This window comes from Amphiprion ocellaris, chromosome 13 (genome assembly GCF_022539595.1).
Source record: "Amphiprion ocellaris isolate individual 3 ecotype Okinawa chromosome 13, ASM2253959v1, whole genome shotgun sequence".
NCBI classification, from domain to species: domain Eukaryota; kingdom Metazoa; phylum Chordata; class Actinopteri; family Pomacentridae; genus Amphiprion; species Amphiprion ocellaris.
The window spans coordinates 18,303,206-18,328,886 of record NC_072778.1 but is presented as its reverse complement, the minus strand read 5'-3'; the positions used below and the strand labels follow the sequence as shown (position 1 = coordinate 18,328,886).

General features: G+C 40.5%; 1 protein-coding gene across 1 annotated transcript; it reads right to left on the bottom strand.

The window, feature by feature from the left end:
• Window positions 1-11,257: 11,257 nt before the first annotated feature.
• On the bottom strand, window positions 11,258-25,573 carry LOC111583652 (uncharacterized). The gene is made up of 19 exons (XM_023292838.3): window positions 25,436-25,573; window positions 24,566-24,770; window positions 24,102-24,243; window positions 22,231-23,130; window positions 20,428-20,934; window positions 18,888-20,327; window positions 18,659-18,745; window positions 18,275-18,430; window positions 16,793-16,909; window positions 16,356-16,478; window positions 16,208-16,264; window positions 15,513-16,067; window positions 14,973-15,212; window positions 14,001-14,748; window positions 13,223-13,353; window positions 13,064-13,117; window positions 12,788-12,965; window positions 12,637-12,682; window positions 11,258-12,414 (listed from the first exon to the last, which is right to left on the bottom strand). Exons 2-17 carry the CDS (start codon window positions 24,736-24,738, stop codon window positions 12,837-12,839), a joined length of 5,559 nt encoding a protein of 1,852 aa, XP_023148606.2. The 5' UTR covers window positions 24,739-24,770; window positions 25,436-25,573; the 3' UTR covers window positions 11,258-12,414; window positions 12,637-12,682; window positions 12,788-12,836.
• Window positions 25,574-25,681: the final 108 nt, after the last annotated feature.

The following is a 25,681-nucleotide window of genomic DNA, read 5'->3' as shown; positions in this document are numbered from 1 at the left end:
CCTCCTCTCCCTCCCCCACTCCACCTCCGCCTTCTCCGTCCCACCTCTGAATGTGTCCAAATTAGTGACTGCTTCAGAGTGAGATGTGCATGTAGGGAGAATGAGGATAAAGAGAGAGAGAGAGAAAGAGAAGATGTCCAAGAAATAAATTCACTGTCCAAGTAAGACAGCTTGTCAAGAGAGGCTCTTACAGTCCAAGTTTCCAAAAAACTTCCTTTCAATCTGCAGTCAGTCAGTGGGGTTGCAGTAACGAAAGAATCTCGTGAACTCTCGGTTGCTTGGTTATTTCTCTCTTCTTTTTCTTCTTGTCTTCCCTCCCGCTTATTAAATTCACCCCCCTCTAAGTGGGGAAGCAGTAATCTACTTTCAGCACCACTGACAATGGACAGCTCCCCACAATGCAGAGCAAACACACTGAGCTCGTTGTATTTTTCTCTGTAGGCAAACACACACACACACACACACACACACACACACCGTACACACTCCTCCCTCAACCCCTCCCACAACTCTTACAACACAAGAAGACACTTGGCAATCAGTTAATAAAATGAGACATGTCTCTGTATATAACTGTTTCTGTGCAAACATCAAATCCAACATTGTTTAAAATGTGATCAGCATCATTGGAAACACATTTAGTGTAAAAATGCCATCTGAGATCTGTACTCGTAATTTCAAAGAGAAATGATGTTGTCTTCAGTGCACTTTGTCATTTGTGCCTTTTTGCCTTCTTTCTCCCTTTCACTAGCCTACATTTTCTTTTGTTTTGGCATTTACTCATTATTGTGTAGCTGTTTAGTTTTTAAAGTTTGATTTTATTAGTTTTGTTACCAAGACAAAAATAAAGATCAATTGAATGTACTTTTTTATTCAGAGCAAAACATTAAAAATGCACTAACGCATGTTGCACATAACAAGTAAATGTGACTTGAAAAAAGAAATAGTTGACATGACTTAAATCAATCTTAATAACCAGTAATGAATCTGATACATATTTTATTTTACTGCTGGTTGTAATAAATCAATATAAAATACTCCACAGTAAAGGTGAGTGAGGAAATAATGTTATAAAATATGCCTGAAAATTACACAATAAAGGTGAAAATTTTATAAAATGTCCTTTTCAGAATGTTTATTCTAAAACTAAATATAGCAACGTAACCTTTAGCTGTAGTGCTGAAGTTAGTTTTATTCAACATAAATTTATGATATTTTCTTCTTAAATGTAGTGGTGCTTCAGGATTCTATTGAAATATAACTGTCTCTCACTGCTTCATGCTAATATATTTATTCGTTATTTCAAGACCCTTTACTTTATTGATTAATCCGACCCAGATCTCAACTCATCAATATACCTCAAGCCAGACAGGCAGCCAATCAATCAATCGATGCAGTTGTATTTGACCAATCTTGTGATGGATCACATGCTTTTGACCTGTATCAGGCCCCTGATTCATCCTGACAAAGCTTTACATCGTGCTATCATCCTCATCCGAAAACTGGCACATAACTCAAGAGAGATGACGAGACTAAAACAGAGGAGAAAAGACAGAAAAAGGAGAGGCACATGAAGAGAGAAGGAGCGAGAAAGAGGATGCAGTGAGATAATCTTGTAATGTCTTTCTGGGCTATATTTAGTCCTGAATCATGTATGGCTACTGGACTGATGTTTAGAATGCAAAATACTGGAAAGAACGCAGCAATAATGGCAAAGTTAAGAGAAGGAGAAATGAAGAAATAGATGGAATCAGACACTATGGGGCGAAGAGAGAGAGAGGCAAGCAATGAAACAATAAAAATGCAAATGAAAGGCATAAAAACAGAAGAAATAGAGAGAAGTGATGGAGGAGAAGGAGAATGAGCTGGGGAGTTTGCCAAGAGGTGGGGGAGGGAGGTGTTAGCAGGAGGTGGGATGTAAAACTCAATGTCCCATACGATTTCAGGGTTATTTGCTATCAAACTGAACGGTTCTGCAGGGACTGGGATCAATACTTTTCCACCAGCTCCTGGTGTTCTGGTTCACAGTTCCTGAAAGAAGGGGAATGTCGGATATGAACAAACTAACATGAGAGCAGAGAAAGAAAAAGAAACAAGAAAGTAAAAGGGGAAGAGGTGAAGGAAATAAAAGCAAGTGCAATGGCTGTGTGGAGAAAAAGAAGGGGGAAGACTGTTTCCAGGCGCCGCCACTGTTTTGGCTATTAAGCCTGAAGGAGATTACTGTGTGGGGGAATTTGCATAAACATGCTTCTCTATTACCGCCCCCATTGTTCATGATTAATGAGATTAGGGTTGCCTTTGCGCACAGATTCAAGGATGTAATAGCAGCTAATTGCTTGTTTCTACCCAAATTAGAAGTTGCGCCGTTTGATGTTTGCTTCAGCGTGGATTTGCTCAAAGTGATGAAGCTCTCGCTGCTCTGCCTGGTAGGGGAGCGTACCTGATAGCCACTGTGGATGATAAAGATGTGGAGGAGCAGAGAGACAAAACTGGCAAGGGGAGATAGAGTTTAATGATGCACAACAGCAATAAAGCACTTGAAAATGAAGTGAGAGGGAGCAAACTGGCAAAACTATGCCAGAAGACAAGAGAAAAAGGTAGTGATATATTGCGTACGTGAGAAGAACAGTAAAGATGTGATGAGAAAACCGTATGCAGGAGACTGAGAAGAAGTAGAGAGAAACACCACAAACAAGTAAGAAGAAGGGAGAAAGCACAAGTAAGAATAGCCACAAGTATGCAAATGACACAAAACCTCAAAGATGGAGAGGAAACAAAGAAGAGATGGAAGGAGTGAAGTGAAAAGAAAAGAGAGGACGGTGGGGGAGATGAAAGAGAAAGAGAGATGGGGGAGGTGGAGATAGGCGGAAAAATGAGCGAGACAAAAAGAGGGGAGATTGCTTTGAACGCTGTAGATCTGTCAGAATTGAATCAGAGGCGGCCAGCTGTAAGCTCTGATAGTGCTTTGCCTCTAAATATAACAGGCTCTGAGATGGACTGATATGGCCACAGCAACAGACACAGAGAGGGCGAGAATAAAAAGACTTCACAACCCATGATGTGATGAAAAACGCCATATAAACATATCTACAGAAAGAATTACCGCCCACCAGTTGGTAATTTTCATGACAGTTTTATATGAGTGTGTATGGATAATATGACAATATCAATGTAAGTTCCAGCGCTAACAACACACATGCCCGCAGTGAGACACACATTCAGCATGGACTATAAAACAAGCCAAAGTGCTGCCGCATGACAGCTTAACAAAACACAACAACCTTCCAGCACCAAGACCCATCTGTCCAGACACAGCAGCAGGAGAAACCCACTTTTAGAGCTCATCATTGGGTGTGGGCAGCAAATGCTGCCCTAGAGGTCTGGAAGTCGACTCCAAACCACCACCCCACTCAAGTCCCGGACACTCAGGGTGTCAGCAGCACTGATGGAGTGACAGTGTCCCTTCTGGGTGAAATTACAACCTCAACACACCATCCCTCCTCTCCTCTTTCTCATCTGCCGCTCTTTTTCCAGCAAACCCCCCTCAAGACAACCCGCTGATGACAACTGTCTGTCTGGATCAGTGCACATACACATGCACGAGTTTATATATACACACACACACATGCACAGGAAGAAGATATCCCCTGGAGAGCTGATACACTCTCAGACACACACGTACACACACACACACACACACACACACACTCTGAGGGGAAAGCTCCAGAAGTGTCTTTAAGCATCATAATACTCTTGCAGGAAGCTTGAGCCCAGCTGTCGCTGTTATTGACACTCCTGTGACTATTCATGCATAACTGCACTTTTATCTCCTGGTTTCCCTCCAGCTCATCCCTCTCTGTCTCTCTCACTACTATGTTGTCCCACATGGGAAAAGCCAAAGCTGAACTTGGCATCATTAACACTCAGCGTGGAAAATTAATTAACACAGTGGTCATTAAGTCATGTAAACAAAACGTGAAGCACATGCTACTGTACTGAGACCTGTGCTTCATGTCCTGTATGTTTTAGTGGGTGTTAATAATGAAGGTGAGCCTCCCTGGAGGGGGTAAGGGGAGTCCTGTGGGTCCAGCTAAGCTTCTTTAGCCTGATTCAGGGGGCAGGTTGCATACAGTAAAAGCATCTGCACTGCAGTATCAAAGCCTCTTTAGTGCACTGCAGGACTTTAGTAGAAACTGTCTGTCTAGAAGATGAAGCCAAACCAAACAACTTAGAGGCAGGTATAATAGCCCCCAACATGCAATGGAGCAAAAAGTTCACTGTTATTGTTTTGCATTAATTATATATGATTTCTTTTTTTAAGGCATGTAAACTAAACCAGTTCATTCTGCAAACTGTACATGCAGACCATCTCTGTGTAGGTGTGCTCAAACTCTACATACATTATAAAGTTTATTTACATTCAGTATTGTCTGATAAGGGGGAGTAAATCATCAAAGAAAAAATGACATGAAGTTAAAAGAAAACTGCCTGACCATTGATTTTATGTGGATTCTGTGTGTTCTGTGATGCTTCAATCTTTCCATTAGATGATACTTTGTATTTCTACTCCACAACTTTTCAGAGACGAATGACAAACTTTCAGTTGAGCTATAGTTGGTTATGTTGCAATTATTGTTGAGAATAAACATAATCAGCATCCTAAGCATGACACATTGTTCTGTGAGAAATAAAGCCTTTTATCAAGAAAGTAATTGCTGTGATTAACATTTCTGTATAGAAAATGTCCAAAAATAACTAAAGCAGTGTGACACATTTCATTGGCTTGTATACTCCATAATCCCAAGCCTCGTCTGACTGACTGGTGTAGGCTGCGGTATAAGCCTATCACTGGCTACGCATTTATTATGCGACTTTCTCCTCACATTTCACTAATGTGTTACCAGTTTCAACATCCGCTTCACTACAGGAAACAACTATGTCCATCCAGCAACCTACCATACTATAAATTGCATTTAAATGTTCAAACAAGTCGGGTATTCTTTGCTTAGCACTGCCCAATAGGATTCAGTTGGTTTAAAGAAATGCAAACAAGCCAAAACATTATTTTTGCCCAGTAGCAGGATGTTCATGGATTGTAGCCTGACGACTGTAATGCAGAATGAACTGGCTAAGCGAGACTATGCCACAACGCTGAGACCTACAAGTTTTCACAAGTTTATTTTTTTTTTTTTTGTGGTTGTTATGAACTTGAAAATGTAAAATCAAAGATGTTGATGATGATTTCTGCCATTCCTCAAGCCCCCATACAACTAGAAAGCCTCCCAGCTTTACAGAAAAGTAAAATTTGTCACGTATTGCCATGAACCAATAGACAAGCTCAAACTTCACATAAAAAAAATATAAATTTTTTTTAAAAATTGCTTTGGTGTCAAGGTTTATTCACTTTGCAGAACTGCTTCTTTTGACTCCAAAAGGTCAGCACACACTAAATGTTCTACTGTCAGCTGCAAGACTGAAAACAAGTCTCTATGCACTACCAGCATGGGAGGAACTGAACACCCAGTGGATTACTTTTATTTTGATGGCAGTGTCACCATAACAACAGGAAATTTTGTAATAACAGCGCTTGTTTCACTGCTTGCAAGGGGTCCACCACAACAGTTCCACTCGACACTATTTAGAGGTAACACCGAAGCTGCATCCTTTGTTTTGCCCCGCCCACGACGACTGTGATTGGTTTAAAGGATTCCTTTCTTTTATAGCACAATATATGGTAATAATTATCTGACAGAGTGGCAAAAGTCCAACATAAACTCAGCAGATTGTTATATCGGTTTACTTTTCTCTTGTTCTCTGTGCTCATTTATATTAAAAATTAATACATGTATAGTGCTTAATAAATTTACTAGACCACCTGTCAAAAAACAAAACAAGGAAACACAAATATTTTAGAAATCTGTAAAAAAAAAAAAAAAAAAAAAAACTACTTGTTTCAACCTAAAACTTGTATTGTTACTTATTAGTCAAATAAACTGGAACAACTAAATAGTCTTAGACTTATTCACATATATTAACCAAAAATCTTAATATTTTGTATGACCTCCTTTGGCCTTGATAACAGCTTGCATTCTTGCTGACATTGTTTTTATGGACTTCTTGACAGTCTATTTTGTTCTTGAGTTCCATATAGTTTCTACCGCCTTCCAGACACTTGCTTTGGATGAAACGTTTGTGCCATCTATTTTTGAATTCAATAAATCCCAGATCTGTTTAATTGGATTCAAGTCTGGACTTTGACTTGACCAGTCAATCAGTTCCAGTACTCCAGATTCTTTTTTCTTGGTCAACTAGTCTCTGCACAGCTTTGAAGTATTCTTGGGGGTCATTGTCTTCTTGGTATATAAACCCACGACCAATCAGGTTCAATCCAGAAGGAATTTCATGATACACCAAGATGTTGTGGTAGACCTTTTTGTTCATGATACCACTGATTTCAACTAATTTGCCCGTGATGTTTCCACAAATGGAACCCCATACCAGAATGGAATCTCCACCGTGTTTCACTGTAGGTGCAATGCATCTAGCTGTCTGCATCTAGATGTTTGCAGGCCTCAATAATGGATTTTTAGCAGCTATTCTTCCCTTTAAGCCTTGTTCCATCAATCGTCTGCTCAGGGTCATTGTGGAGACTTTTTCAGATTGTGATCTAGAAACATTAATATCTGCCTGAAGATCAGCAGTGGTCTTCCTTCTAATTCAGACTCTGTCTTTCTCAGTGTGTTCCCTACATTTCACCATTTTGCATGGGAGTGAGGAATTGCAAACTGAATTTACGTTTTTATACCCAAATTTGAGCCAGCACACTGGAATTCTCTGAGAAGTCAGAAATTAATCAAGAAAAACATACCACCACTAAAAACTACAAATGTGCTGTGATTTTAGCAATATTTCCATATAAAATTATTGCTCAGAGAGAAAGTTTGGAGTCTCAATTTATTCAAATCTGTGTCTGGTGTCATGTGGTCAGCTGTTTTGCTCCATGCTGTCAGTCACAGATGCAGAGAGAGTCTTCTTCTTCAGTGGGGATGTGGACAGCAGTAACTCAGCTACATTCACAGCAACAGACAGCCTGTTTAAACAGCAAAATCCAGGGGCTATACAAGTATTGTAAAATTAACCATCTTTGCAGTATTTTGAGACACATTCTGACGACATTTCATTAATTTGTTTTTTTAAAAAAAGATGCTATATGGGACCTTTAAGTAGGGTTTTTAATGCAGGATGTCAACTGAAGCACTACTATAGTGCAGCTTTTAGTTAAGTAAATGATCTAAACACGAAAAAATGCTATAGAAGAAGGCTAAAAACAGTTGAAGAACTGAGCTGCTACCTCCTGAAGTCATACACTTCTACCCCCAACATGCACACACACTCTCCTCCCGCAGCCACACTTGTTTTTTGCTGAGCAGCAGCAATGGCGTTCTCAGAGGAGCCCCTGAAGCTGCCGAGCACAGCAAGAGATTATTAGGATCCTTTTTGCTGCTGATGCTTCTCCTTGTTTCACTGCCCTTTTTGGTGCTGTGCCCCGTTTGTATTGAATGGAAGAGTAGTTGCTAAAATGTTTTAGGTACTTGAGAATGTCTCTGTATGCACGTCAGCATCATCCACTGCTCTAAATCTTTTGAAAGGACCTGTCAGATGTGCACAGACACAGTACTACTCATGAAGCCAACAGCCTGTGGTTTTCAATCCCAATGTCTGCCATCTAGTGTTCATTAATGGGAGGTTTTTTAGTGGAATAAAAAGGTAAAACTGTTCATGAAAAGAAAGTTGAGCTAAGAGGAGTGTCATAACTTTATGTCAACACAGCAAGAATGATCAGACAAATTGTCTTGTTCTTGCGTAACAGTGACAATGAAAATAGTGTGCGGAATAGTTTTTTTTTTTAGATAAATCACTGACTTTTGAAATATTTTTTAAATTTCATAGCCAGGGAACACTAAATACTTTTCATTAACTGCAGAAACTGAAAATCATTACATTCAGAGATGGATTCCTCATTTAAACCAAAAATGTTCATGTCATAACCTGTTACATTAACACATACAGATCACCACCCAGTGTAAGGTGTTTGACACTGTTGCCCTAAATTAACAGTATTGCTGATTACCAAAATATCGTTTTTAGTTTCTGTAATGGTTAATACACCAGTACGTGCAAGCTCTTCAATCAAAATGATGTCTTTAATAATAAAATAGAAGTATTGGTGTTGCTCATTAATTTTGAAATTGACTGTTTTACAAAAAAGCAGTTAAGCTCATAATTAGCTTTCAATGGAGATGCCAAATTATAGTTATTTGCTTGCATTCCTGAACAGAAAAAATGTTTCATAGTTGTATGTTATCCTTGATTAATTTCTGACTTCCCAGAGAATTCCTTTGTGCTGGCTCAAACTTGGGTATAAAAATGTAAATTCAGTTTGAAATTCTTCACTCCTGTTCAAAATGGTGAAGTGTAGGGAAGTCACTGAGAAAGACAGAATCCAAATTAAAGGATTTCAAGATGCCGGATGGTCTTTGAGACAAATAGGGCAAGGTTCGCACAGTGTAGTCAAACATGCGTGGGACTCAGAGACTGGTACTTGTAAAATGCGCCAAAGAAAAAGCCAAAAATGAAAGCTAACTGAAGCAGATGTCAAGCACCTCAAGATCTGAAGTACTTGAGACAGAAGTAAGACCACTGCTGATCTTCAGGCAGATATTAATGCTTCTAGATCAGAATCTGAGAAAGTCTACAGAATGACCATAAGCAGACAACTGAAGGAACAAGGCTCAACGGGAAGAAAAGCTGCTAAGAGCAGCCATTATTGAGGCCTGCAAACATCCAAAAAGACCTAAAAATTTGCCAGGGAGCTCAAACACTGGACTACACATGAATGGAAGAAAGTACTCTGGACAGACAAGTCCAAGTTTGAACTCTTCTGCAGAAAAGCTGGAGAATGCTTGATGCTAGATGCATTGCACCCACAGCGAAACACAGTGGAGAGTCCATTCTGGCATGGGGTTTCATTGGTGGAAACACCATGGGCAAATTAGTTGAAATAAATGGTATCATGAACAAGAAGGACCACCACAAAATCTTGGTGCATCATGGAATCCCCTCTGGATTAGATCTGATTGGTCATGGGTTTATATACAGTGGGTACGGAAAGTATTCAGAGCCCTTTAAATTTTTCACTCTTTGTTTCATTGCAGCCATTTGCTAAAATCAAAAAAGTTCATTTTATTTCTCATTAATGTACACTCAGCACCCTATCTTGACAGAAAAAACAGAAATGTAGAAATTTTTGCAAAATTATTAAAAAAGAAAAACTGAAATATCACACGGTCATAAGTATTCAGACCCTTTGCTCAGTATTGAGTAGAAGCAGCCTTTTGAGCTAGTACAGCCATGAGTCTTCTTGGGAATGATGCAACAAGTTTTTCACACCTGGATTTGGGGATCCTCTGCCATTCTTCCTTGCAGATCCTCTCCAGTTCTGTCAGGTTGGATGGTGAATGTTGGTGGACAGCCATTTTCAGATCTCTCCAGAGATGCTCAATTGGGTTTAGGCTCTGGCTGGGCCAGTCAAGAATGGTCACAGAGTTGTTCCGAAGCCACTCCTTTGTTATTTTAGCTGTGTGCTTAGGGTCATTGTCTTGTTGGAAGGTGAACCTTCGGCCCAGTCTGAGGTCCAGAGCACTCTGGAAGAGGTTCTCTTCCAGGATATCTCTGTACTTGACCGCATTCATCTTTCCTTCAATTGCAACCAGTCGTCCTGTCCCTGCAGCTGAAAAACACCCCCATAGCATGATGCTGCCACCACCATGTTTCACTGTTGGGATGGTATTGGGCAGGTGATGAGCAGTGCCTGGTTTTCTCCACACATACCACTTAGAATTAACGCCAAAAAGTTCAAGCTTGGTCTCATCAGACCAGAGAATCTTATTTCTCATAGTCTGGGAGTCCTTCATGTGTTTTTTGGCAAACTCTATGCAGGCTTTCATATGTCTTGCACTGAGGAGAGGCTTCCGTCGGGCCACTCTGCCATAAAGCCCTGACTGGTGGAGGGCTGCAGTGATAGTTGACTTTGTGGAACTTTCTCCCATCTCCCTGCTGCATCTCTGGAGCTCAGCCACGGTGATCTTTGGGTTCTTCTTTACCTCTCTCACCAAGGCTCTTCTCCCATGATTGCTCAGTTTGGCTGGATGGCCAGGTCTAGGAAGAGTTCTGGTCGTCCCAAACTTCTTCCATTTAAGGATTATGGAGGCCACTGTGCTCTTAGGAACCTTGAGTGCTGCAGAAATTCTTTTGTAACCTTGGCCAGATCTGTGCCTTGCCACAATTCTGTCTCTGAGCTCCTTGGGCAGTTCCTTCGACCTCATGATTCTCATTTGCTCTGACATGCACTGTGAGCTGTAAGGTCTTATATAGACAGGTGTGTGCCTTTCCTAATCAAGTCCAATCAGTTTAATTAAACACAGCTGGACTCCAATGAAGAAGTAGAACCATCTCAAGGAGGATCAGAAGAAATGGACCACAGGTGAGTTAAATATGAGTGTCACAGTAAAGGGTCTGAATACTTATGACCGTGTGATATTTCAGTTTTTCTTTTTTAATAAATTTGCAAAAATTTCTACATTTCAGTCTTTTTCTGTCAAGATAGGGTGCTGAGTGTACATTAATGAGAAATAAAATGAACTTTTTTGATTTTAGCAAATGGCTGCAATGAAACAAAGAGTGAAAAATTTAAAGGGGTCTGAATACTTTCCGTACCCACTGTACCAAGAAGACAATGACCCCAAGCATACTTCAAAGCTGTGCAGAGACTACTGGACCAAGAAAAAAAGAATCTGGAGTACTGGAACTGATGGACTGGCCACGTCAAAGTCCAGACTTGAATTGTATTGAACAGATCTGGGATTTATTGAATCCACAGTAGATGGCACAAAAGAGTCATCCAAAGCAAGTCTCTGGGAACAGCTAGAAACTATTTGGAACTCAATCACAAAAGAAACAGTGGAACAGTCCATAAAAACAATGGCAGCAAGAATGCAAGCTGTTATCAAGGCCAAAGGAGGTCATACAAAATATTAAGATTTTGGTTAATATATGTGAATAAGGACTATACTAGTTGTTCCAGTCTGTTATTTGCCTAATCAATAGCAATACAAGTTTTAGTTTGAAACAGGTTTTTGGCAGATTTCTAAAATATTTGTGTTTTCTCGTATATATACACACACAGAGAGACACATGATTGACTGTTAATATTATATAAACATTTATTCTCTGTACAGTTGTAAGGAATCAATGAGAAATCAATATTATCAATTACTCTAGAAAAATACCTTTGCTGCACCATGATCACTCCACACCCGTACTTATAGTAAGTAGCAAAAGAACATAGTATGTGTGTCATGAATATTTGTAAAATAAAAATAACAATATGAGCGTGCAAACGTGACATCAATTAGGTATGAAAAACAAAGTGTCACCCATACAAAAAGACATAGTGTGTGGTATATTGGCATATTTTTATAATATTCTCTACAAAAAATATCAGTGATAATCTCTTTTTTTAATTTCATCTTCAAGATATTAATAATGATTGTGTGCAAAGTTTAGAACTTAAAGAACATCTGGCTTCTGTGTTTAAAGGAATCCCGGAGACCTATGAGGAGAAGGAAACAGACAAGTCTTTGGAGTGAATCATCTTTTCACATATTTGGCTTCATGTGTAAAAATCAAGTACTATGACCTTCGTGTACAATGTTGTGTGGCTGTCAAAAAGGCTTTTCATGTAGCTGATTCCCCTTTAGTCAGCTGCTCACGTTCAGAGTCCAAAGAGGCAGCAACAAGGCTCTTTGCAGAAGCAAAATGACACATCATCTCTCAGCGTTTAACACAGTGTAAAAGTGTGCAGCAGTCTTGCTTGATCAGTGTTAGTAAATGTTGGTGTCACAGGCAGATTTTTACAACGTGACTGAGCTTGGCTTTATAAACATCATCTCCTAGCAGTTTTTCAGGGCTTGTTTAATTGGCAGCCACTCTGGTCTGTCATCTGGCAGTCGCAACATCTCACTCACTCAAGAAGTCCAACAGATGAGACTCTGAAACAGGTAGTTCTCCAACAAGGAACGAAGAAGCTGCTTTTACATGCGGATTAACTGTGAGCGCAGATGCAGAAATCTTATACAGTATTTTGTTTGACATCTTCTGTTCTTTTCGAGGTTTAGTGGCCGGCCACAGGTCACTTCACGTTCATAGGCTGGAAATGACCATGTGAGGTGAGTTTTTCTGATTGGTTGACCTGAGCCTCACATGGCGCCGTGATCCCAGCAGTGTGACTGTGTCTCAGCAGAGGTGGAGGTTAGGACGGTTCCACCGAGGGCTGCAGCTATAGATGGCTGTGCACTGAAGGGCCAACACATCCACACACAGGACACATAGGACAGAGAGAAAAAAAATAGACCGTCACTGTATAGTCTCAAACTTAGAAGTAGGAGATGAAAAGACACAAAAGTTTTACTGGATTGTATTAGACTGAACTTTTAATGTCTGAGATGTATTTTTCATCACAGGGTGACCATAAAATCAAAGCAAAACATGCACAACAAAAGAAAAATATTAACTCACCATTCAAAGCTTGGCCATTGTGAGGAAGGTTTTCACTGAGGATTTGCTGTATTTTCAGATACACAAAGAGACAAATGTCAAACACATTATACATATTTTACATAATAATATATATCTGGGGAAAAGGGGTGTGTGATAAAATTGTACTTACTTGTTGATCAAAGCCACTGTAATGGTTGTTGCCATCAGGACAGTGTGACTCAGTGTTGGTCTGTTTTGACCGAGGTCCTGTACATGGTGTGGACGATGTTTGAACCGAGGCCATTAGATCCCAGTGTCTGGACACTGATATGGACTGGGACGCTCAGGTCAACGTTCTCTAAAATACACTAGAGAGAGAGAGAAACAAGACATATTATACATGTGCTGTTTTTTTGTGATAAGATGCAGGATTATCCAGTTATGAAATGTGGAGGTGGCCTGATACCTTGGTGCATGCTGAGCTCATGACAGATTTGTGAAAGTCCCCATCTACAAACACCTGACAGGTGACAAGAAACAGAGTCAAGAAGAGCACAGTACATTAAAGTAATATATAAAAAGTAAATCTTGCAAAAATTAAAATCCGTATGTATGTTCTGCTTACCCTGTATCCGTACACAAACGTGCCGTTACTGCAGCCCAGTTCGTCGAGGGGCGGCCTCTCCCAGCCAATCATCAGGCTGCTCTGGCCCACTGTTTTGATGACTTCAAGAGAGCGAATCTCAGCTGGAGCTTCTAGATGAGATTAGACAAAGGCAGGTGAAGCACAATTATCGCCTCTACTTGTGTTTTTTTTTTCCTTTGTGAAGTTACATGTTATTTTTTATCACAGACTTGTTCAATGAATTTGCAAAATTTTTGGATACAAGATTTCTCCTTGGAAAACCTCCGTCAATGGATTTTATCTAGTCTGGACCAGACTGGCTTGGTGTGATGTTGCAAAACCTGTTTGCAGTTACATACATTAAAGTCTAGTGTCAAACTCTGCAGACACATCATTCTGCACAGTTGAACTACAAGAAGTGACCAAAAGGCCTTTTTGAGTGGAGGGCAGCTTTCCAAGTGAATAGTCATTGACTGCAGTGTGTTATAGGGGCAATAAAAAGGGCAACACTGGAGTATTTTGCAACATTTTCTCCAATATGAGAGACAGAAACACAGAACAGCCCTTATCTAGGCAGAATGTACTCACATTGCAGCAGCACACAAAAGACAAAACTAGTGTTCTACAACCCTAAATTGCAACATCACGAACAACACACAAATATTGCTTTGTTGTACATTTTAGCTTTTTATAAAAGAGACATTTCTTCTGCTGGGACTTTAAATCGGAATGTGTTTTGTCTTTGTGTAAATAATCTCACATTTAATATCCACATTACCTGGTTTGGGTCTTGATGGTTTAGTCTTTTCTGGAGGAAGAATGAACTTTCCGCTAGGTTTGTTGGATCTCCCAGGAGAGCAATGAGCAGACTGAGTGCAGGATGTAGTGAATGCAAAGCTATCATATACAGAGGCAGCACCATCCATTTTAGAACTCATGTTAAAAATATTAACCTTAGGGGCAGTTGATGCGCTAGGGGCAGTTGTGTCTGGGGCAGTGGTTTTTGGATTAGTAGCATCAGAGTCAAAGGTAGTGGTCCTCAGGGTTGGTGTAGTAGAAGCTTTATGTGTAACAACAGACACATCAGGTACAGCAGTGATTTTTTCTGTCAGTTTTGGAGCTACTGTTACATTAGTTTGACTGCTTGATATGGATTCAACTTTGTTAGGTGCCACAGTGGAAAACTGTAATGTAGAAGAGCTAGAAAGAGTGGACATAGTTGTTTTGGAAACGTCCGCTTTAAGGCGATGGTTTGTAAACATGCTGGAACTGAACGTCGCACTGGCAGATCTAGATGCAACTGCATTAAAAAGTGTTGCTGATTTATTAGTGCCAACATTTGTAGTTGGTACGACTAGAGCGTGTTTAGCTTGGCCTGAAGCAGTGGTGACTGGGAGAGAGTTGGGATGTGGAGTATTGAAAGTGAGGTTCTGCTTGTGTGTCTGGAAGGCTGGTTTCAGGTCTGCAGGAGCTGAGAGTGACAGACTCCTCCTGGGCTGCTGTCCTCTTCCTCTGCTCACTGGAGCCTTGGAATGAAGACAGATAGAGTTGTACAAACACAAACCTGTGCCTTGTATTGAAACATCTTTACACCTGGTGATATTCCTGAGCACAAACGGTTATGTAGACTAAAGCAAAGCCTTGTGATTTTCACTGCAATTCAGATGTAAGCACTAAGTAATGTTAACTTTTGGTGGAATTCAACCCTGTCCTTTTTCTGTGTTACTGACTATTCAAACATCGTGTGTACCTGATAGCTGCTCATCACAGTCTTCTGCAGTTGTTCGTGCAGATTGAGGATCTTCTCAGGACTAGTCAGCCTCCTGTTTGGACTGACTCGTGTGCTGGAGGAGGGAGGGATGGGACTCACTGAGGCTTCAATCAAACTGTCTGAATCTGGGGGAGACTTCCCTTTCATGTCAACATGATGAACTCCACATTTCTCTGGTCGACTGGTTGCTCGGACTGGTCCACTGGCAGAAGAAGACAGCTGTGGTGAGGTTGAAAAAAAGACTCTTAGACTCTTGTGTTTTAACTCTGGTTTACTCAGTGGCAAACAGGACCTTTGCTACTTTAGTCATGGGCTTTTGCTTGATTAAAAGTTATATGTTATTGTGAAAACAAAAAAAAATAGCCATTCGATAATAAATTATAGACTATGTACTGCTGCGTAAAAATGTTGCAGTAATGGTTAATATCTTGTAAAATGTTACATCTACAAATCCTAAATAGATTAAAAACTTTTTACATAAGTACATATTTGAATAAAGATTTCTTTGTGCTATCTCACCTGTTCTTTACTGGTCATCAGACTCTCTTTCACTGGAACAACAGCTGACGATGACACCTGGACACTGGCATGCTCTTGAACAGGTGAGGTTGGCACAGGTGAGTTGGCATTTTTCTTGAATGTTAGTGTTCCTGCAGATGAGACTTCACTGCTGCAGCCTTGAAGATTGGTTGAAGATTCAGTATTTACTATGGAAATGTGTTTTTCACTTTTGCTGCCTTGAACTGCAGATTCAGGCGTAACTCCATTTTGTTGTTGCTTGCTTACAGATGTGGATACAGCCAGGTTGGTCCAATCAGGTGTGAATCCACTGGTGTAGTCTTGAAATTTTGAAATAAAGTCTGGTGTGAAGCCAGTACAGTAGTCTCGGGTCTTAACGTGGCTTCCTGGTGTAAATGCTGCAGTGTAGTCGTGCAGAGCTGCATCACTGAGCAGATGCTCAACCTGCTGTGTGAGTTTGGGATCCACACATCCATGTCTGTGCATGGCCTTCATCATCTGAACTAACAAGCTGTTCCTCTCCTGACACTTCACCACCAGGCAGGACAGCTTAGCCTGTGGTTAGACAAAACGCCTGTCAGTCAAAATCAACCACTGAGAGCAGTTCAGCAGAAACACTGACAATTCTGCACATCAGTGAACACTGTACAGCACACAGTGGCAGAGGAGTAAAATTCTATTCTTTGTTTCCTCACCTTCAGCGGAGCTATGTCCAGATCTGTCTGGCTTTTCCATTTAAGGAGTGCATCATACTACAAAATAAAATTAAACACATTTTAACACAACTTTAAGATCCAAGGGAAGATAGAGCAAACTGCAAAACTGCATCTGACTGTTACCCACCTTAGATCTGATGTCACTGTAACGTGACCTGAGTGAGACGAGAACAGCACTCAGATCATCCCTGCTGCCCTGCCCTCTTTTCAGAGCTATATACTCTGAGTTCAGCTCCTCTAGTGCAACAGTCTGTGGGGTTTTACACACACACACACACACACACACACACACACACACACACACACACACACACACACACACACACACACACACACACACACACACACACACACACACACACACACACACACACACACACACACACACAGAATTTATGAGTAAAACTGTCTAAAAAAAAACTGGAGAAAAATGATATACTGAACCTTTAGTGGAGCTACAATATGTGAATATGCAATCGAGCGCGTTTGTTTGATATATGTAGTGACTTAACCTGTTTTTATGATATAAAACAAATTGAAAAAAGTGATATTTGTCATTCCTACCTTAGCTTTGAGCTGAGCTGTGAGGATGTTGTATTGCTCCTCTATCTGTGCCCTACATGACAGAGCATCAGTCTTCTCCCTGAGCAGGCCTGTCAGTTTTCTCTGCAGCTCCTTCACCTGCAGCAGACACAGTTACTGTAACAGTAAAAAATCAGCTGTGTTTTCATTTGGCTTCGCACCTGGAGGGAAAGCTATAGAACAAGACTAATAAAAACAACAGGGAGTCTAAATGATGATGATCCAAACATCTGTAAATTGCATTTGCATAGGTTGGGTGGTAAATTGAAAGTAGAAAATGTGTAATGCATTCTTCCTTTTTTTCACAATTTTTTGTAATATAGCCATGTCAGAATTATTCAACCTCTGCCTAATGCTACTGTTTTTTGATCGCTTCCCTGTGTGTATGGCTACCAAACTGTGAGAAACAAAACAGAGCATTTGGAAGCTCTAGCTGCTTGCTTCAGCTGGGATACATTTAAAAATCCCACAAATGCAGGTGGTCAAGCTGAGTGGCAAAAATAGCAAAGAAAAACAAGTTGTCTCAAAAGCTAAAGGAATAAATAACTTCATTACACCAAAAAGGCAACGGTTTAAAAAAAGAGATTTCCAATACAAGTTCTGAGAGACAGAACTTTATTACAAAGTGTAAAACTCATAGTAGAGCAGAAAATCTTCCTGAGTGTGGAAGAAAGAGCAACGTTTCTCAAAGGAGAATCCGACATTTGAAAATAGTAGCTTAGAAAAAACCTCTGTATTGCTGCCAAAGATTTGCAGGAGGACCTGAATAAGGCAAAAGTGTCTCTGTAGAATAAAAAGCTAAAAAAGCAAGGACTTCATGCCAGTGAAATTTTTCCACACACCAATCTTGACCAAAGGGAACAAAACAGTCAATTTGAAAAGTGGATCAGCCTGTAGAGCTCTGGGAGTCTGTTTTATGAAGTCACTGAACTAAACTGGAATTGTTTGACCTGTGAAATATCAGTATGTTTGATGTAAGAAGAGTAAAGCCTGTTTAAAAAGTACACAATTCCTACAATCAAGCATTGGGGTTTGTTGTAGCAGGATCCTAAAGTGACATTCTGCAGAAGAATGCGGTGCATAAGTGCATATATATTTATACATTTATGGTTGCTAATCATTGGACTTTCCAAAAAGTCAAGTATATCTCCAAGTAAACCAAAGCTTGGTCAAACAGAAACAAGATTCAGCACAGAAACCAAAGAAACAGAACAGAATCTAGTGAAAACTACTGGAAACATTCATCGGAGGTCATAAAGGTAAAATATGAATTTGCATTTACAGGTGTTAAATCATATTTTTGTATCTTTTTCTACTATTAGTAACTCAAATATGCGTTACCAAACAGTTTTGGACTGTTTATCAAGGGCGTAGTTTCATTAAGTTTCATTCGCTTCATCAGAAGATCCTGCAGGTCGAGCAGGCTGGAAGGTTTTGTTTGCAACTGTGCATCTGATTGAATACCTGTATTGTGAGGTTGTCATTTTCCATCCTGGTCTCTTCCATCTGATATCCTGCAACTGTCAGTCTCGCCACCTCTTCAGCTGCGTGGGTTGCTTTTTTCTCTGTCTCCTCCCTCCTGGTTTCTGACTGACACAGTTCACTACGCAACCTCTTGATCTGAACATGTACACAAAGAGAAGTGAAGTTAGTAAAGTTTGTAATGACACATCACAATCCTGGGAATATTAAATGGTTGGCAAAAGATGAAGATTTTTTGCTTTCCTAAAAACAACAAATTTTCTAACTGAAATAATGAATAAAAAAAAATACTACATGGAGTGAAAATATTGATGGAAAAAAAATGTGTCTGGCTACCATCATAAAAAAGAAGTCGCCTAAACTCACCTCTACAAGGCTCTTGTCCAGTTCCTCTTGTGATCGCTTTAATTCTGCTCCCAAAGTTTCAGTCTCTCTCCTCAAATTGTTTTGCTCCTGTTATCCATCAAAACCATCCAGTAAAAGTAAACAGCAATCAAACACTATGTTATATAATGTGCCATGAAGCTTAAATATATAAAATAACCCAACAGACACTGACATCATGCACAAATGTGTCAGTCACATCATTTGATACCTGTATAAAGTTTCCTCTGTGGTTATTCGTCTGACATCTTTGTGCAGCATAATCTCCTGACCCGGACAAAGTCTCAGTCTTCTCCATCATACCTGGATTCAGCAGTTTCTGATTCCTCTCCTCTGTTTGTGTTTGGGGGAAGAGAGTTTGCAGGCCCTTTCTTTCCTCTCTCAGTCCTTGGATCATGAGCATTAACTGTGTTTCCTCTTGTTTCAAGCAGCTGATTGAATGTTCCATTCTGCCTTTTTCTTCTTCCAAACTGCTAACAGACTTTATCAGGCTCTCGTGGTCTTCTTTTAAAGTGTGAGATAATTGTTCCTGGTCTCTCTGTTCCTTCAGACACTTAAGGGAATTGGTTAGTTTGTCTCTCTCTTCTTTCATATAAAGCACTGCCTGGCTTACCTGCTCACTCTCTGTCTGTAAACTTTGCAGCAACTGCATGATTTGATCTCTCTCTTCTTTTCCACTTGAGAGAGATTCTATTATTGCCTCCTTATCTCTTTCAAGAGCAGATAAAGACTTCGTTAGCTGCTCTTTCTCCTCTTTTAAGCCACTCATGGACCTTATAAGCTGATCTCTCTCATCTTTCAGCCCACAAACTGTCCTGCTTAGCTGTTCTTTCTCTTGTTTAAGACCAGCCAGACATTGAGAGATGCAATCTTTCTCCTCTTTCAGTCCCCAAATCGTACGAGTTAATTGCTGTTTCTCTTCTGTTTGTGTTTGGACTAACAGAGCTACTTCTCTTTGCTGCTCTCGGAGAGAATTTATGGAGTTAGTGAGTTCTTCTTGTTCTGTTTTAAGGCTCTGGACTGAGTTGTTTAGATGGGCCACTTGATCTGTCAATGAAGTAACATGCAGACTGTTATGTAATGAGTCACTGTGATTATCATGTTGACAGACAGATGCTGCAGATGTGGTCAAAGGGTCCATTTTCTGAGTGAATATCAACTGTTTTTCTTCTCCTTTTAGCACACTTTCAACTAAACTGTTGATACATTCTTCTTGTTTGTTCTGTACAGAACTGCCTGATACTGCATCTCTATTTTCACTACACTGTTGCTTATGACCCTGTGATTCCTCCTTATGCTCTACAATCTCTACTAACTTTTGCTGCAGCTCCATAATGGTATTCAGATCATCCTCAGTCTTCCTAGTGAGTTCTGAGATCAGACACCCTCGTTCCTGGTTCTCCTGCTCCAGCCTGACCGCATCCTCCTCTAGTCTGGAGACGTGGTCGCTCAGCTGGGTTTGTTGTTTCATGAACTCCTCCTCTCTGAGCTCAATGTGAGCCAACAGCTCCTGGATCCGATCTGCCAAGGCCCGGTTTTCCTGATTCAGGGCTTTGGCGAGATCACACTGGGCGAGGGCAAGAATGGTATCATCTTGGGCAGAGGATGATGGGAGATGGTCAGCTCTCTCATTGGTGAATAACGTGTTGATCTGTAGAGGGAGGCAGGATTAGTGATTATAGATATACAGGATGTAGAGCAAAGCTTCTTTCAGCAAACATTTGAAAGTACTTGCAACACTTGTGATGTACCTTTTCCTTTGAACATTCTTGCTTTGTCTCTGTCTGCTGCTCCTCTGCTTGTTTCCTGAGTTGCAGTTTCAGTCGAGCGTTCTCCTGAGCCAACACCTGCAGCTGATCCTGCATGTACTGTAGGGCAACTTCTAGGTCGTCATGCCGCTCTTGATGAGCATTAAGATCCTCCCCGAAGCCCAAGCTCCTGTACGCTTCCCTCAGGGCATCAGATTCTTCACTGGGGCTTTCCTCCAAATTTAGAATCCCTTTAGTGCACCAGTTTCCCAATTTAAACTCACCTAATGACTCTGTAGTCATGGAAAGTGACTGAAAGTTTTTGTCTGATATGGCACCAACGTGGTGAAATAGGTTAAGAGGAACAATTTTAGATGGAGTTTTTGATTTGGCTGATGGAGGATGATCCTCTGTGTTGGTTTGTTTGCTCTCTGCTGTAGCCTGGTGGTGAACAGATGGAACTGCAGATGAATGTGGCTTTCCTCTTTCCTCATCTGAGGTTGGCTGGACCTGCACAAAGAGAAAAAAGTCGATAATAGTTCAACAAGCAAAATTGACAAGCCTTCTTATAATACACTATAATCCTAATTTATGTGTCACTCAGCTATTGGGAAATACTGATGTTTACAGAAACTTGTAAAGGCTTTTACAATAAGTTAGGTGGTTATGTAACACTAAATCCTAGCAACAGAGCTTTCTTTGGGAGCATTTACCCTTTTCATGTTGTAATACGTTCTCATGAATAAACCAGAAGGAATTTGCGACACTAATCTGATACTTAACACTGGTTCAAATATTTACCGATCCTTTAGTGGTTTTCACACACCATTATCGGCCTGTCTAAAGTGAATAATGACACTTAATCACAGGAAACAAGCGAATACATTTTAAAATAATAATAATGTGTCCCAGATCAAGTAGTTGAACAGCTTTTGTCTTAAAGTACAAAAACACAATTGCAGAAATTTGTCACTTTTCAAACATGCATAAGCCACTAACAAAACTCACGAGTTATACATTACATTTTTATACCACACATATACACAACAGTACTGAACCTGAAGTTTGATATAACAAATATGAAATTTCAATTTAATTAGATGCTGTAGCAACATTACTTATAAACCACATAGAACAACTGGGACAGAACCTGAACATAAAAACTCCCCTCTTGTTATAGCATAACGAGGCATGTTTTCTCTTGAGGAGAGGAAAACGGTTGTGCAATCAACCGTCATGTCTGTCCTCGACTTGTGAAATATCCTGTACTCTCATGCTGTTCATTTCACCTTAGAACACCTTGAGGCAGTTCACTTTTGTGCTTTGATTTTCAGGACAGGAAGTAAATATTGTCCTCACTGTGTACAATATGAAAAAGTAGGCTGGCTCTCAAAGGTAACTACAAGGCAGCTACATACTATGACTTTTTGTTCATAAATGCCTCCTACTAGCTGCATCACTATGATGGATCTATTTCCAATCACATCAAATTTGAAAGTACACTTCTTGGATTTCAGGATGGGCTAACTTCTGATTTTCCACAAGTAAATACTGAACTTGGGAGGACTGGCATTCAAAATGTTGCATCATATAACTGGAATAAACTCCAAAGAATATTAAAACTGTTTGATGAATTTTAACTCCAAATTTTGGACTGTTTCATGGAGGTCATTGAGTGTTTATGTTCTATTTCTTTCTGTTGTTCACTCTTCAGACATTTCTTTCAAAAATTATCTCAACTGCAAGCAACCCTGCTGATTAAACAATGGTTAGAACTATAATAATCAATAACTGTGTCTTACACACCTCTCCCAGGCTCCCAGCTGAGGATTGTCCCATGGCAGTGGTGTATGAGAGGCTACTGAAGGGCAAAGAACAAACAGCAGGACTACAGCAAGGTGAGCTGGTCCCAGGACTCGGGCATGTGGACTCAGGGATTGTGGATGACTGGCTAGGTGCGTGGGTAGCTGCGTCCCTGAGGATCTGCTGGAGTCTTTGGTTCTCCTCTCTCAGCTCCTCAAGCTCATCCATTAGGGAGCTTTCAGACAGTTTTAGCTGGTGCACCTCTGCCTTCATCTCCTCCACTTTACAGCCCAGGAAGTGGCTGTTCTCCTGGGCCTTCTGGAGCTGCTCCATTAGTCCCCTCTGCTCAGTCATCTTATCCTCCTCTCTCTCCAGCAGCACCCTCAGATCCTCCTGCAGGCTGATAATGAAGCCTTGCAGTCTGGCCTCATTTGACGTCTGTTTAATGTCCTTGCTTCTTCCTCCTTCGGTATCTTTCTCTGTCGTTCCCTCATCACCCTCTCGCCTTTCTTCTCTCTCAGTTGCCACACTTTTCTGCCATTGCTTCCTCTTCTCCTCCTTTCTCTCCTCTTCTCCTTCTCCCTCTTCTCTCATGGAGGGTAATCTGTCTCGTTCATCCAAGTGTGGTACAGTCCCAGCAGTTATTCTGATGGCTCTGACTGATCCCATGCCAGTAGCGGCACTCACAGACATGTCAAGTAGCTGCTTCTCTAAAGTATAGATCCGATTCTGTAGACTCTGCTCTCTGTCCCGGGCAATGCTGAGCTTGTGTTGGAGTTGAGTTTTAAAGTTTTCAAAATACTGCGACTGACGAGTCATCTCCTCCTCTTTGACCTTCAGTTGTCTCTGACAGCGCTGCAGTCGATCTCTCCATACTCGCTCCCCTCGCTCCTTCTCTTGAGTCTGAATGGGAGGAAGAAGAGAAACCCAAAAAGATACACAAACCACCATTAAGTCTGAAATACTCCTGAAATAATCACAATGCCTTTACCCAAAGCTTGCTTTACAACTTGCTGTGGATAATTCGCCTCCTGAGCTACACTAGTTTCTGTGTTTGTGTTAGTATTGTGGTAATAGTAGTTTTTAACCGTAGATGTTATCAGCTGTCACCTTTGTCTGACTTGTGTTTCTTAATTTTTTTTACTGTGCTTGAGTAAACAAACAACTTCTTTTAATTACTTAAAAGAAGGTATAGAAAGAATTTGAATTACAGCTTTGAGGAATTTGGTTGGAGTAAGGTTACAGTTTACATTAATGTCTGTCCCCATCTATACAATACATGTGGTGAACTTTAAAGGCATTTTAAAAGTGGGCAACCAAGACTATGGTCGCCAATTCAGTATTCGACCAAATGTGACAGATAGTCACAATTTCCCTTTCTGTTCCTGAGTTGAAGTGTTAAATAATGGCCAGAAATGTATTTTTTCAGAATATTGCACTGTCCCAGTAAAGTTTACATTTAATCTTTGAGATGTAATATGTCATTACTTTGGTATAGTAGACATTTGTGTAAAATTTTGTTACAATTAGTGTATGAATTGTTAAGTTATGGCAAAAAACTGTTTTTTTGAAGCCACAATGACCTTTGACCACCAAAATCTCTTTCATAACAGAAAAATGCTCCTGTGCATTCAACCTTATGAACCTAGCCTTATAAATAAAGTTATTTCAGAGTTAATTTCCTTCTCCATTGTTTTGTCCATCCTTTATACACTGCACAAACGTTTTGTTCGTATCTGCAGTAGGTACGACCTGTGTGAACTCAAGCAGTCATGCAGCATCTTCCAAAACTTGCATGCTCACAACTGTGAGTTTTTTGTTACCATTTCTACATCGATGCCCACTGAAGCCCTCAAAAAAACCAAAGCACTCACCATGTTCCTAACCTCTTCCCTGAGCATATGGAGTCTCTGGTCCAGCCTCTGGGAGTGTTGCATGCTGGGGAGCTGGGAGGAAGAGGCTAGTTGATATAGCTGTAGCAGCAGGCTCCTCTCGGACCTCTCTAACTCCCTGATCCTAACACAAAGAGCGCAGCAAAACAAGCTTACATTACATCATTTTAATAGCTTTAGCTAAATTTGCAGGAAATCAGACTAACATGAAAAAAGATGCAGGTAAAGTCTCCTGTAGCGTTTTCAGCAGTGTGCTCACATGCACAGTGTGCAGTGCAGTAAGGTGTGTTGTGTGATACGTGATATCGCCTTGGCCAAAAGTGAGTATATAGTAGCAGGTGTGTGTGTGTGTGTGTGTGTGTGTGTGTGTGTGTGTGTGTGTGTGTGTGTGTGTGTGTGTGTGTGTGTGTGTGTGTCACTGGATCCCCTCTCCTAGAGTCTCTTACCTGTTCCTCAGATAGCTCTGAGGCTGGATGGTTGGACCAGCTTTCTGCTCCAAGATGTCCAGTCTATTGCACAGAACCTGCAGGTCCTGCTCAGCTCCTACAGAGTCTGTTCCCATGGCAACTGAACTGCTTCCGGTACCCGCTGCATCTGATGAAGTCATGTGATCCTCCATTGGTCAGTCTGTGCCCACGAAGTGAGTTTTACCTGTGACATGAGAACGAGATTTAGACATTTTTTTTATATACTTTACGGAGCTGCTTGGGGCTTTTTTTTCTAATCTACATAATAAACACAAAAACAGGAAAAGATACATACACTTAAAATACGGCTATCTATTATTCACCATGTCAACAGCTTGGTAGCATGCTGTTGGGTACAGGTATCTCTCAGGTTACCCCACCTCCTAATCACCCTCTCCCCTCTGCATTACACAAACACTCCCATTCCAAAATGTCACAGATATATTCACATTTTCAAGTCTCTCTTAAAACAATACTCACATGTCTGCATGTGCTACTAAAACTTTTTTTTTTTTGCTGTAGAAATAATATCCCTGTGCCTCCTTGCTGTTTGGAGATGTGGTTTAGTAGCTATTGTTTTTAAGGCAGACATAAAAAATGTGAATCTATCCTTTTAGCTCAGCAAAAACGTAGAAATCAGGTTTGGCTAATACATAACTCAGTAAAGAAAAAAAAAAAACTCAAAAGTCAATGGACAACCAGTTCACAATTGCATAATCAGAAAATCATTAATTTACAGATTTTGAGACGTATTCTTGAAATTTAAAAGCAACACAATTCACAAGACCTTTAATTAGCTGTTCTAAGTAATAGACATTCAAAGGAGCAAGTTCTTAAATATAAACTTACATAGTAACCTGGTTTTGTGTTTCCGCTGAGTACAGTTTCATCCTCTCATCGCAACAAGCTTCCAGTAAGTTCAGCTTCTGCTCTGTGAACTTAGTTGCACTGTAGTTTCCTTAGAAACGCCGCAGACATTGGACTTTGCCAGAATGTTCCATATCCAGTTGGCACTCTGCTTGTTCACCCCCTCACTCAGCCCTGTTCTTTCACTCTTCTTCTGTTCCCACCATCTCTCCTTTTCTATTGTCCTAC